The following is a 13,967-nucleotide window of genomic DNA, read 5'->3' as shown; positions in this document are numbered from 1 at the left end:
AAAAAATACTGCATTAATAGTTTATCTCCAGTTTCTCCTAAGTTTACTTCTCTAAGAGTTATGTTTTCTTAAATTTCTGTTTCTAATGGAGCTTCGCTGTTTCTTCTGTTCTCTTAATTCTCCTTTCTGTCTTTTTTCCCTCTCATTTCCCTTCCTTTTTTCTCACTTATTAAGGTGATTTATATCATAGTATTTATTTTATTATCTGAGAAAAACACTTGCCTTCAGTGATAGGATAAATGGAATGAGGAAGGGAGACAAAAGTTAGAAGAGCAAAGAAAAAATTTTTGAGCCCAGGAAAGAGGTTTTTCACGAGGTCTCCATAACAAATCATTAGTCTTATACATAGATTTACCTAACATGTAATGTGGGGGCTTCTCTAGAAGAGAACACCCATCAAGAGGAATAAAAATAAGCTAGTATGTTTTCTTCCTTTGAGCATGCTGTAACCATTTATATAAGTTTTAATAGTTTTCCTGCCTTTGCATGTCATATATATATATGTGTGTGTGTGTGTGTGTGTGTGTGTGTATGGTTTAAATATAGATGAAAATTGTATCAGCATTTTCATCTTCTTGATAGTCTAACATGTTTGGAGGTACTAAGTATGTATTTTATCAGTTTTTATTCTATTTAATGATAATTACATGACATGAGTAATGAGCTAATATCAGTCTAGGAAAATAAAGAGTTAGGTTATATACACTTTTAGATTAAACTGCATGTTAAATCAGTCTTCTCTTTTCATTTTGTGCTATAAACAGATATAGTTTTCACTTGTAAAATTTACTGTCTCAGTCAGAATAGCAAATAGTATACTTATGTGGAAACTATTCTTCTTGAAATTTGATCATTGGGTCCCAAAGCTTTTACATTTCCAAAATTTTTAAGGTAAATAATATATCATCTTGTTCCTCAACACTAATAAAAATATGAGAGGATGAGTACTTCAGTCTAAGCCCCTGAAAATTAAAGGGCTTGGTGTGTGGGGTGCTATCTCTGGAGGTAACTTGCTTTATGTCCTCTAGTGAGCCTGTTAATGTTTTTTCACTTTAATTTCTTCAACAAAAAAGAATGTGAAGAACAGTAAGTGTAGTAAATTGTTATGTATTATAATGATTGATGCTTCTGAAGTACATATGGGAATCTATGATTAAGTATTTATAGGCCAGAATCTTCCCAAAGATTCTGATCTATTCCAGCTTTTTGGACTATTAGAGGAAAGTGCCTCTCTGGAAACTTCTGAAAATGATTGTGATTGCTAATAGAGAAAAAGGATGCCTATCAGGATTCCAAAACCTATGCAGATGAATGCATTTTTTTGTGTTAGCTAATTTACTCACTTGAGAACAGTTTTTTTACTCACTCTGCTGTTATTAATGGGTTGAGAGTAAGATGGTGTCTAACAACGGGACCAAAACATCCTAAACCTCTGCCTTTTTGTAGGATCTCCTAGAGAAACAAACATTCTGTCATCCTGAGGCTTTGTCACCAAAAACACATTAGAAATAAAAATAGACAGCCTCCTTGAAGGCTCTTCTGGCCACGTTTACTGGTGGACTGGAGACGAGAATTAAAAATGGCTCTTTACTCAAAGTCCAGAGTTGAGTCATCTTTTTGCTATTAAACAAGTGAAGTGCCATCAAGAAAAGGGCAAGTAGGAGATGTGTATTTTGAGCAAGAATTAGAGAATAATAGTTTGTCCCAATTCCTGGAGTAAGGCTGGTTTAAATAATCTGTTTCAGGTTCATAAAAGTTTTTATTTATTTATTTATTTTTTCACCTGCTGCTTGGAAGGATGGATATTTTCAGAGAATGTAGAGCATGCCTTTGTGTCTAGAGTAACCTACCCAGTCATTTGAGATCAAGCCAAGGCAGCTTCTGAATAGGAAGTACAACTGTGTAAATTTAATGGCTGAGAGAGCCAAATAGCAAACACAAGAGGAGCGCTGTTAGTCTTCAATTTTGTGGAAGCAAAAAAGGAGAGAAGAGACAAGAGACATGAAGATACAGCTTTTTTCCGTGAAGGAATAGGCCTAGGAGCCTTACATCTGTGAAGGAAGGTCCTAAGTCATAACACGCAAGAGAAGAGTACGCCACGTTTACAAATGGCAAGTAAATTGGTCCTCCTTCCTGATGACACTCTATCATCATACCTGCACCTTGGGCAATGGGATGGAAACTGTTGCCAGTCCTAACTGATGTTCCTGAGGTTCTTAAATTTTTGAAATCTGTAGATTCTTATTAGAATTTTACTGAGGTATAATTTGAAAATTGTATGTTTTAAAGTAATATTATGTCCTGTTATTTTCCTCCAAAAAGTTGTGCTGATTAGGTAAAAACTGGTTAGTATTGATAAAGCATAGAAATAAGAGGGAAAGGGGTTAAATAATCTTTAACTGAATAAGTGACTCTGTATGCTATTGGGCACTCATCCTAGCTTCAGTTCTTTCTGGTCAACTTAGTTCTTGTCTTTAGATTTTGCTTTTTTCTTTTCTACCCTGAACTCAATCATGGAAGCAGCAACACAGCACAGGTAGGTCACTGTAGGGCCCAATCTGATCCCTCCATCATTCCACAAAGCTGTCAGGTTCCTACTCTTCCCTTCTAGAATATCCGATGGTATCAGCTGTGGAAAGGACATTGGACATATTCTCTGGTATAAAGGTAATTGGAAGAGAAAAAGCACAAATTTTTATTCTGCAATACTTTATAAATCATAAAGACAACGCTTTCTTTATAAAAATTATTTTAGACTGACTTTAATGTGAAATGGGTTAAAGTATTTATATTAATATAGAGGTATAATCTTTACAGAAAATAAAAAGTATATTGAACTAATTGTATATCAGAGGAGTGATTTGGAGGGTCTTATTTTTATGACAAAGTATGTATCTGAAGAAAAGCATTTAAAAAAAGATTTCACAAATCTTTTCTTTTAAACTTAAAAAAGTAAACTATTGCATACAAACAAAATATTCTGCCAACTTTTCTGTAGTTGTTTCTTCACATGAAGCAGGGTCAACTAGTCTAAGATCCTCCCTGTCTTCAACTGGATAAGCAAACCTAGAAACCTATTGTATTAACCTAATTGTATTAACATAATTAATACAATTGTATTAATTGTAATACAGATTGTTAATACAATATGTAACCTATTGTATTAACATAATTTTGAAATTCTGTCTTTGGGGATTTTCCTTTTGTTATAACCTCACTGACTCACTATTAGCCCTATTTTTTTATTATAAAGCAGATATAATTCTTGGGTCACATTCCCAGGGTCATCAACAAATATGTATATATATACACACACAGAGATTTTGAAAAAATCAGAATCAGCTACTACAAATTGAATTATATATCATTAAATCACAATCATAAGTTAGGATTTTCATCACCAAGTAAGTTCGTTTGTATTGGAGGAATACCATTGTTTACCATGTATGACTCTCTATGCCACCACATATATACCTTATACTGTCTCACAGTCTTGATAAACCCTCAATATAAATTTGTTTAATTCATATTGCCTTGAATTAAAAATTTTTAAATTATCTGTCATCACTTTGGAACACTGATTCTATTTTTATCACTCTGATCAAGGTCTTCAGTGATTTCCTCTTTTCTACAGGAACAAATCCATCTTCCTTAATCTGGCATTCAAGAGTCTTTGCATTCCAGCTACAATCTCGTTGGCTGGCTTTGTCTCCTACTATTCCTTCTCTTGTTCCTCCTCTACTTTAGCAGTAGATGCTAGTTTTACTAAATGGGAATATATCAGTCAACTTTAATGAACTCTCAATAAAAGTTTATTTTTTTTTCTTTCAAATGTATATTTTGAGTCCAGTTAGGCCAATATAACTTACGTTTCCTGTTTCTTCCTACCACTGTACATAATTTTTTTTTTTTTAGCATTTATTCTATCTTTAGAATGACTTTTTTGTTTTCATTCAGTTTCTATAATATCATTATGGCTCAGTTCAATTCCGTTCTTTTTCATGAAGATTAATATAGCTAGCTGAAAATGTTTATATGCCTATATTACAACTGGCTAGTAAAACATACTGTCTTTTTAACATCAATTGAAGTTTTATATTGGCATGTGGTTATATCATTTGGTTTCCCATTTGTTTATATATTGCTTTTCCTCTTAGACTATTAAGATAACCTGAGGGCAAGGAGTATGTCATATATAGACATATGTTGTTTGTATATATATATAGATGTATTTATGGATCATTTATAAATTTGGATATATTTTTTAAAACAGCTTTACAATGAATTACATATTTGTTTTGAAACCACAAAATCAAGTGAAGCTATGCTCCGACAAAGTGTTGTTACTCTTCAGGATCAGCTATTTCAAAAAGAGCAAGAAAATGCTAAATTAAAAGAAAAGCTTCAGCAATCACAAGAAACACTCTATCCTTTACCTCGAGAATGTGATTCAGACCGCTCAGAACAGGTGAGAGGCATTTTCTAAAAATGTTTCTCTGTATAATATCATATTAAAGTATTTACTATGATTGACTGAAACACAAAAGTTAAATTTGCATGTATTAGAATATATGTGGCAGATTTGCATTGTGCTTTTATTGTACTCTGTAGAAATGAATATTTTATATGGTGTGGATTTGTGTAGAAATACAGGGGGTATCTGGTAGAGTTATTGGGTTGAAACATTTGGCTGATATATGATAATGAAAAGGAAATTAATAGGTCATGCCCATTTTGAGACTTTTTATTGAATGAGGTAATGGAATGAAAATCTGGAAGTCTCATAAAAGTACTTGCCTTAATTCCTGGTGTGTGGTGAGTGAGTGAGTACTGTGAAAGTCGCTCAGTCTTGTCCAACTCTTTGCAACCCCGTAGACTATACAGTCCATGGAATTCTCCAGGCCAGAATACTGGACTGGGTAGCCTTTCCCTTCTCCAGAGGATCTCTCCAACAAATTAATACCATTTAGTCTCAAGTCTGTCAGTGCCTTGATATATGATTTTGGGCAGATCAGTTGACTTTTCTACCTATTTCCTGTTCAATTAAGTGAGGTAGTACAAATGTACAGATAAATAAGCAGGTTTAGGATTCAAATAAACCTGGGATCAAATTGTAGCTCTGCCTATGAGCTTTGTGAACCTGAACTCATTTCTTAACCCTTTTAGCCAAAGTTTCTTTGCGGATAAAATATTGATATTAATGCTTTGTCATAGAGTTTTGTGAGGATTAATGAGATAATGCATGTCAAACGCAGAGCTTGTCATATAGAAAAGAGGTACCTCTTTCAGATAATTTTCAAGGTAACTTTTCAGCTCTAAATACGTATTATTAAAAAATCTTACTCCTGTTACTTTATTTAATACACTCAGCATTTCTTTTAATTTTAGAATTTAAAGAAATGAAATTAACACAATTATATAATTGGAAACTTTAAAGTTTACTGGTGATCCTTTAATAATAGTTTTTCAACCCAGCATATTTTGTCTTGCTAACAAGCATTTTTAAAATTTGTATTGTATTATATTGTATTTTTTGGACATCAAGTGCACAAAACTGGATTAGTCATAAAATTTATATCATGACACAATATTATGTTACATGTATATTTATTTTGTCACTTTTTTAATTACCCTTGGTCCCACCAACTAATCCAAGGGTAGGAAATTACTGATAGCTTATATCTACTTGTATCCTTCACCCTTTACTGGTACTCTGATTCTCTCACCAGAGATAACTACTGAACTATTTATCATTTTGATTATTTTTTCTAAAGTTTTATTCCATAAAATTTTATGAGGAAGTAGAATATAGCTGTTTTGCCATTTATAAAAATGTATTAAATTATGCTGTTTCCTGGGTTTTGGCAATTTTCACTTATCACTGTATTAAGATTCATCTATGATGTTTAGTATAACTGTTCATTTATTTTTTACTGCTATAAAATACTCTGTGATTATATCATAACTACTTAGCCATTCATTTGTAGATGAGTATTAGGGTTATTTCCAGTTTTTTGCTCTTATGAATAATGCTACAATTGACATTTTTGTACGTGATTCTTAGCATACACATGCAGCATTTTTGTGAAATAAGTATCTCAGGATAGAAATTCTAGGTTTAGGGTATGAATATGTTACTTTCACAAAATGCTGGTCACTTATTTTTCAAAGTGTTTTTCATTTTACTTATACCAATAATGTATTTGGTTGATTTTCATCCTCACCACTTGGAATTGTCAGACTTAGTTTGTTGACAGCTGCTGAATTAGTATAAAACAATATTATTTTTAGCATCATGTCTTTATCACTGATAAAGCATATTTTTGTGATTACTAGCCAAGTGAGTGCCCTCTTCTGCAAAGTGTCTGTTTCTGTCTTTTATCCATTCTTCTATTGGCTTTTTTTTTTACTGATTTTTAAATATTCTTTAAATGTTTTTGATATTAATCTCTCATAGGTTAAATATGTGGCAACTATCTTCTCTTAGTGTGTACCTTGTCTTTTCATTTTCTTTAACATGTCATACGTGACCAGAACTTCTTAATTTTAATTTAGGAAAAGTATTATTTTATCATTAGTGCTCATTTAAGAAATCCTTTCCTACTGCAAATACAGAAATATTTGTATCTCTGTTTTCTTCAAAAAGTTTTAAAGCTTTGCTTATATCATTTATATTTACAAATCATTTGGAATTGCGTTTCATATATAGTTTAAGGTAAGGATACATTTTATTTATTTATTTTTCCCCAAGTAATAGTCAGTGGATCAACCCACTGGATGATCCCTCTTTTTCCTGTGTAGTGTTGGGCTACCTCTCATATATCCTATATTTTATTTAATTTCATTGAATATTTTATTTTATTTTATTTAGACTTTCTTTCTAGACTGTTTTCTCTGTATTCTTAGACAGTGTTACATCATCTTAATTAGCATAGCTTCATAGTAAGTCTTTATATTTGATATATCTACTTTCTTACTGTTCTTTAAAGTGTCTTGGCCATGTTGGCACTTAGCACTTAAATATATCTTTAAGAATAATTTATAGTTTCATGAAAACACTGTTGAGATTTTTTGTAAACAGTTTTACTGAAGGGTAACATCCAAACAGTAAAGTACAAACCTTAAGTGTATAACTCAATGACATTTCACAAATGGAACACATCGATATAATACTATTCAGATAAAGAAATAGAATATTACCAATATTCAATAAACCTCCATAATTTTCACAATAAGTAGCAACCCCTACAACATAACCACTGTTTTTACTGCTATCATCATTGATTAGTTTTGCTTATTTTTGAAACTTAATAGTATTTCACCTTTAAACACTCTATATGCTGTGGGTTTTTTGTAAATATCCTGTATCACATTAGGAAGTTCCTGTCTTTCATAGTTTGATGGAAGCTTTTCATGAACAGGTATTGATTGTGTAGAGTGCATCTTTTTTTTTTAATTAATTTATTTTTTATTGAAGGATAATTGCTTTACATAATTTTGCTGTTCTCTGTCAAACCTCAACATGAATCAGCCATAGGTATACATATATCCCCTCCCTTTTGAAACTCCCTCTCATGTCCCTCCCCATCCCACCCCTCTAGGTTGATACAGAGCCCCTTTTTGAGTTTCCTGAGCCATACAGTAAATTCCCGTTTGCTGTATATTTTACATATGGTAGTGTAAGTTTCCATGTTACTCTTTCCATACATCTCACCCTCCCCTCCCCTCTCTCTGTGTCCATAAGTCTATTCTGTATGTCTGTTTCTCCATTGTTGCCCTATAAATAAATTCATCAGTACCATTTTTTTAGATTCCATATATATGTGTTAGAATACAGTATTTATCTTTCTCTCTCTGACTCACTTTACTCTGTATAATAGGTTCTAGGTTCATCCACCTCATTAGAACTGACTCAAATGCATTCCTTTTTATGGCTGAGTAATATTCCATTGTGTGTATATACCACAACTTCTTTATTCATTCATCTGTCGATTGACATCTAGGTTGCTTCCATGTTCTCCTGCTGCTGCTGCTAAGTCGCTTCAGTAGTGTCCGACTCTGTACGACTCCATAGACGGCAGCCCACCAGGCTCCCTCGTCCCTGGGATTCTCCAGGCAAGAACACTGGAGTGGGTTGCCATTTCCTTCTCCAGTGCGTGAAAGTGAAAAGTGAAAGTGAAGTCGCTCAGTCGTGTCCGACTCTTAGCGAACCCATGGACTGTATCCCACTAGGCTCCTCCATCCATGGGATTTTCCAGGCAAGAACACTGGAGTGGGTTGCCATTTCCTTCTCCAGTGCGTGAAAGTGAAAAGTGAAAGTGAAGTCGCTCAGTCATGTCCAACTCTTAGCGAACCCATGGACTGTAGCCCACTAGGCTCCTCCATCCATGGGATTTTCCAGGCAAGAGTACTGGAGTTGTAAATAGTGCTGCAGTGAACAATGGGATACATGTGTTACAGTGCATCTTTTACAGTGATGCAAAGGCTTTTCTTATGTATTCTGTTAGGTGGTTTATTACATTTATTGCTTTTCAATTATTAACTCAGTTTTGTACTTTTGAAATAAACCCAACTTCATTTTAATATTTTTTTATTTTCATATTGCTGGATTCAATTTGATAATATTTTTGTCAGGATTCTTGCATCTGTATTTATGAGGGATATTGGGCTTTTCCTTTCTTGAATGTTTCATGTTAGATTTTGATATTAAGTTGATGTTGGTGTCCTAACTTGAATTACAAAATGTTCTCTTTTTCACTTTACTAGAAGAGTTTGTATAAGACTATTTCTTTCTTATTAAATACTGAATGCTTTCCTTCTTACATAAGGAACAAGTCAATTATATTCAACATTACACTGGAGATTCTAACTAGTACAATAAGGCAAGAAACAAATAAAATCATACTAATTAGAAATAAGGAAGTAAAACTCTTTTTATTCACAGAACCTGAGCATCCATATAGAAAGCCTACTGAGTCTATGATGAAGCTCCTAGAAATAGTAAGTAAATTTAGCGGTGTTGCAAGATATAACATCAATTTACAAAACTCAATTATATATCTAATGAATATTAGAGACAAATAATTAGAAATTGAAATTTAAGAGGACCATTTATAATAACATCAAAGCCTGTGTAATAATTAAGAATGAATTTGACAAAATGTGCCCCAGACTTGTACAGTGAAAAGTACAAAACATACCAGAGTGAAATTATAAGACGTATATAAGTGGACAGCTATCAGTTCTCCCCCAATTGATCTATTATGTAATCACAATAAAAATTCCAGGAGGCTGTATTTTCTAGATAAGTTCAAGCCAAGACTAGAATTTATAAGGAAATGCAAGGGAACTAAAAGAACAAAATCAATTATAATAGAAAATAAAGTTGGACTTACACTACCCAATTTTGAGACATATTTATCAAGCTAAAAAATCAAGATGGTGGGTGTGGTGTTCACGTGAAGACTGACAAATAATTGATAAAACAGAATAGAGTCCAGAAAAATACCCACTAGTATATGTCTCTTTACCTCATGAAATGTAGTGTAAGTCACTTTGTTCTTTTTAAAGAATTCTCTGTATAACCTTGCTCTTAGTATTAGCTTGTCAGTTTTACAAATAAATATTCAGTTAGAAATGTTTCTAGTTTCCCTTGCGATTTTCTTTTTGCCCCTTTAGTTATTAGTAGATATGTTTTTTACTTTTGGAATGAAGTGTTTTTCTCCTTGTATATCTTATTTTTATTCACTTTAAATATACTTCTATTATGGTCAGAGATAGTACTCTATAGTATTAGTGTATTTGGAAATTTATTGAGACTTGTTGTATGTCCCAGCATATAGTTTTGATGAACTTACTGTTGATATCTGAAAATAATATGTGATTTGCATATTGGCTTGAGTTTCCCTTAAATATCAGTATTAATTATGTCATTGTGGTTGGTAGTGTTCAGATCTTATGTATTTAGTGATTTTTATCCTTAGGTTTAAATCAGCTTTTCTGTCAGTTGCTGAGAGAAAATCTTACAGTATGATTGTTTTTCTCTTTAATTTTGTCAACATTTGCTTCATGTATTTTGAAGCTGTTTTACTAGGGGCATACGTATTTATAATTGTCATGTCTTTATAATTAATTAAGCCCTTTGCTGTTGTAAAATGTTACTTTTAACTATAATAATACTCTGTTGATTTGAAATCAAATTTTATGATGTTAATTTAATCAGTCTTTTTAATGGTTACATTTTCCTTGGTAGTATACCTTTTCCCATGGACAGAGGAGCTTGGTGGACTGCATGCAGTCCATGAGGTTGCAAACAGTCAGACATGACTGAGCCACTTCACTTACACTTTATACCTTTTCCCATTCTGTAAATTTCCATCCATAGGTGTCTTAGTATTTAAAGTGTACATAGTTAGATACGGTTTCTATTCATTCTAGCAGTTTTCCTTTTCATCACAATGTTAATGCATTTAAATTTAATATGATTATTTACATGGTTGTGTTTAGGTGTACCATCTTAGCATTTGTATTCCATTTGTCCTGTTTTTTGGTTCCTCTGTTCCTAGTTCCTTCCTATTTTTCTGGGTTATTTGACTGTTTATATATATATATTTTAAAGTAGTTTTAAAATGTCACTTTTCTGTATTCTGGACTCCAGTGTTTCTGACAGCGTAACTGGGAATTTGTTTCCTTGTTACCAACAGTTAAATGTTATGTGTCAGTTTTGTCTGGATTTTTTCCCCTCAATATTTAACATTTGATATTAAGCATTTTTACTCTGATGTTCCCAAGTATGATTTTCATTGTGGTCATCCTTCTTGCAGTTTGATGAGCTTCTTGATTTCTGTAAATAATACTTTTTTTTTTTTTTTTACTGATTTGGGGAAATTTTTGACATTATTTTGTCAAATATTTTTCTCACCTCTCTCTTTTCCTTTTGAAGATTCCCGTTTTACTTACCTAAGACTTTTCAACATTACCCTGAAGACTGATGAGTCTCTCTTCAGTTTTTAAAATCTTCCAATCTGTGTTCTTTGGTTATTTTATATTAATTTTTATTCAAGTTAACTGATATTTCTGTTATCTCCAATTTTTCTATAGGTCTTTTCTGTGAATTATTCTATAAATATTGTACATTTCAGTTCTAGAATTTTCATTTGATTCATTACTGTATTATGTATGTATCTATGAAGTTTTCCTATTTAATCTTACAAGCACATTTTTTTTTCTTTTGGTCCCTATTATAATAGTTAAAGTAGATTCTTTAAAATATATATACATTTATAACTGGAATATCTTTTATTTAGAATATATTGGAATATTTTGTATCTTCTTAGAATATATTCTTATATTTATCATTTTTAAATGTCATCTTTATCTATAGTGACAATTTTTGTCTAAAGTCTTATTTTGTCTGATATAATTTAATTTGCTCTCCACGTTGAGATGTAAATAACATATAACATTGTATTAATTCAAAGTGTACAACATACTGATTTCCTGTCAAAATGTTTGCCACAATAAGTTTAGTTAACGTCTGTGACCTCACTCAGTTACAATTTATTTCTTTTGCTGAAAACAGTTCACCTGATACTATAACAACATTGTTAATTGGCTATACCCCAATACAAAATGTTTTTGGTGTTAAAAAAAAAAAGTCTCTCTTAAGCAAGTTACAGAAATAGGATGTTGTTAACTATAGTCACCATGCTGTATGTTGTATCCTTATTACATATTTATCTTAGAATTGGAAGTTTGTACTTTTTAATCACTTCACACTTTATCCCCAGCCCCTGCCACCAGTCTCTGGCAACTGCCTATCAGTTCTCTCTTTCTGTAAGTTTTTCTTAGGTTCCATTTCTTCATAATTCAGTCACGGAGAGTTGTATATTTCTAGGAATTTATCTGTTCCTTCTGAGTTGTCCTTTTTGGTGTATAAATTGTTCAGAGTCATCTCTCATGATCCTTTGTATTTCTGTGGTGTCAGTTGTAACATCTTGTCTTTCACTTCTAATTTTCTTATTTGAGTTCTCTTTTTTCTTGTTAAGTCTAGCAAAGTTTTATGAATTGGTTTATGCTTTTTAAGAAACAGCTCTTTGTTTCATTGATCTTCTTAGTTGTCCTTTTAATCTCTATTTCATTTGTTTCTGTTTTGATCTTTCTTTCTTCATTCTACTAACTTTGGGTTTAGGTTGTTCTTTTCTTCTATTTTTTGAGATATAAAGTTAGAATGTTCTTTAGAGCTGTTTTTTTTTTTTTTCTTAATATAGGTGTTTATCATTATGAACTTCCTTAAGACTGCTTTTGCTGCATCCCATACATTTTGTATACTGTATTTCCTTTTGTGTTTGTCTCAAGATATTTTAAATTTTTTATTTTGATTTATTTTTTAATCATTGGCTGCTCAGTATCATTTTGTTTATAATCTCCACATATTTTTGAATTTTCCAGTTTTTTGTTTATAATTTCTTGTTTTATACTATTACAATTGAAAAGGATGCTTGATATGATTTCACTCTTATAAAATTCATTAAGACTTGTTTTACGGCCTAACATAGGATCTATCCTGGGGAATTACACATGCCCTTAAGAAGACTATGCATTCTTGAATATGTATTCTTATGCTTTTGGCTGGAACCTTCTGTACATATGTGTAAGATTCCTCTGGTCTAATGTATCATTTAAGTTCAATGTTTCCCTTTGACTTTTTGTCTGGATCATGTATTCATTGTTGAAAGTAGGATATTGAATCTCATACTATTGTTCTGTTGGTATCTATTTCTCCCTTCAAATCTATCATTATTTCCTTTCCGTATTTAGGTCCTCCTATGTTGGGTGTATAAATACTAATAAGTGTTATATCTTTGTGTTGGATTGACCCCTTTATTATTGTATGATGACCTTCCTTTTCTCTTTTTCCAGGCTTTGGCTTCAAGTCTGTTTTGTCTAATATAAAGTATAGCTCCTCCTATACATTTTTGTTTCCATTTGCATGGAATTATCTTTTTCCATCCCTTCACATTCAGTCCACGTGTATCTTTAAATCTGAAGTGAATTTGAATGTCTGTTTCCCTCCCCAAGTTAGGGAAGTTTTCAGTCATTATGTCTTAAAATAATCTTTCTTCCCTTTTCTCCGTCTTTTCTCATTCTGGGATTCCTATAGTGTGAGTTTTGTTCCACTTAGTGGTGTCTCATAAGTTCCTTAAGCTATGTTCACTCTTTCTCATTCCTTTTTTTCCTTTTTCTCCTCTGATTTCCTGTCTCTGAGTTAGCTGATCATTTCGTTTACTTCATGTAGTTGTCCATTGACCCCCTCTACTCTATTTTTCAGTTCAGTTATATTCTTTAGCTCTGATTTGTTTGGTAAGTTCTTATATTTTTGCTTTGTTGAAAATTTTCCTTTGCTTTTGCATTGTTTTCTTTGTCGAACATCTTTACAGTCATTATTTTGACATCTTTATCAGGTAAATCACTTATCTCTATTTCACTAAAGTCTGTTTCCTGGGGTTTTATATTGTCCTTTTGTTTGGAACATATACCTCATTTTTTTTTTTTGTTTGTTTTCTTGTTCTTTTCATTTTCCTTGACTCTTTATGTTAGTTTCCATGCATTTGATGAAATAGCCACTTCTTCTAGACAGAGGTGAAATCATGTAGAAGATGAAACTTATCCTTCCACTTGACGTTAGCTCTTGATTATCTCTCAAACTTTTATGATTGTCTAAACACATTTCTTCATTCTTAGTAGCTCCCAGTAGTTGGGAGTGTGCCAAGATCTGTCAGTGTCCCATAGGGGAGAATGTCAGTCAGCACCCAGATGCACACTGATTGAAAGTCAGACTCTCAACCAGCAGCTTTTACATTATGCAAAGATACCTCTTTCAGGAAAGGACTGATAGAATGAAATTTTATTTTGCTCACTTTGTATTGAGCCCTCAAAGGACAGCCAGTTGAGAACTGTTTCTTGTT

General features: G+C 32.2%; 1 protein-coding gene across 5 annotated transcripts in view; it reads left to right on the top strand.

Moving 5' to 3' along the window:
• Window positions 1-13,967, top strand: part of CNTLN (centlein) — a 352,113-nt gene that overhangs the window by 159,176 nt on the left and 178,970 nt on the right. For 4 of the 5 annotated variants that reach the window (XM_061425221.1, XM_061425222.1, XM_061425219.1 and 1 more), the window contains one exon: window positions 4,274-4,468. The exons of the other annotated variant lie outside the window; for it this stretch is intronic. In XM_061425221.1, coding sequence (XP_061281205.1) covers window positions 4,274-4,468 — 195 coding nt within the window. The remainder of the gene's footprint in view (window positions 1-4,273; window positions 4,469-13,967) is intronic. 5 annotated transcript variants of the gene reach the window in all.

This window comes from Bos javanicus, chromosome 8 (assembly GCF_032452875.1).
Source record: "Bos javanicus breed banteng chromosome 8, ARS-OSU_banteng_1.0, whole genome shotgun sequence".
Taxonomy (NCBI): domain Eukaryota; kingdom Metazoa; phylum Chordata; class Mammalia; order Artiodactyla; family Bovidae; genus Bos; species Bos javanicus.
Note: the sequence above shows the minus strand (reverse complement) of the source record. Positions and strands in the feature narration are given on the sequence as shown.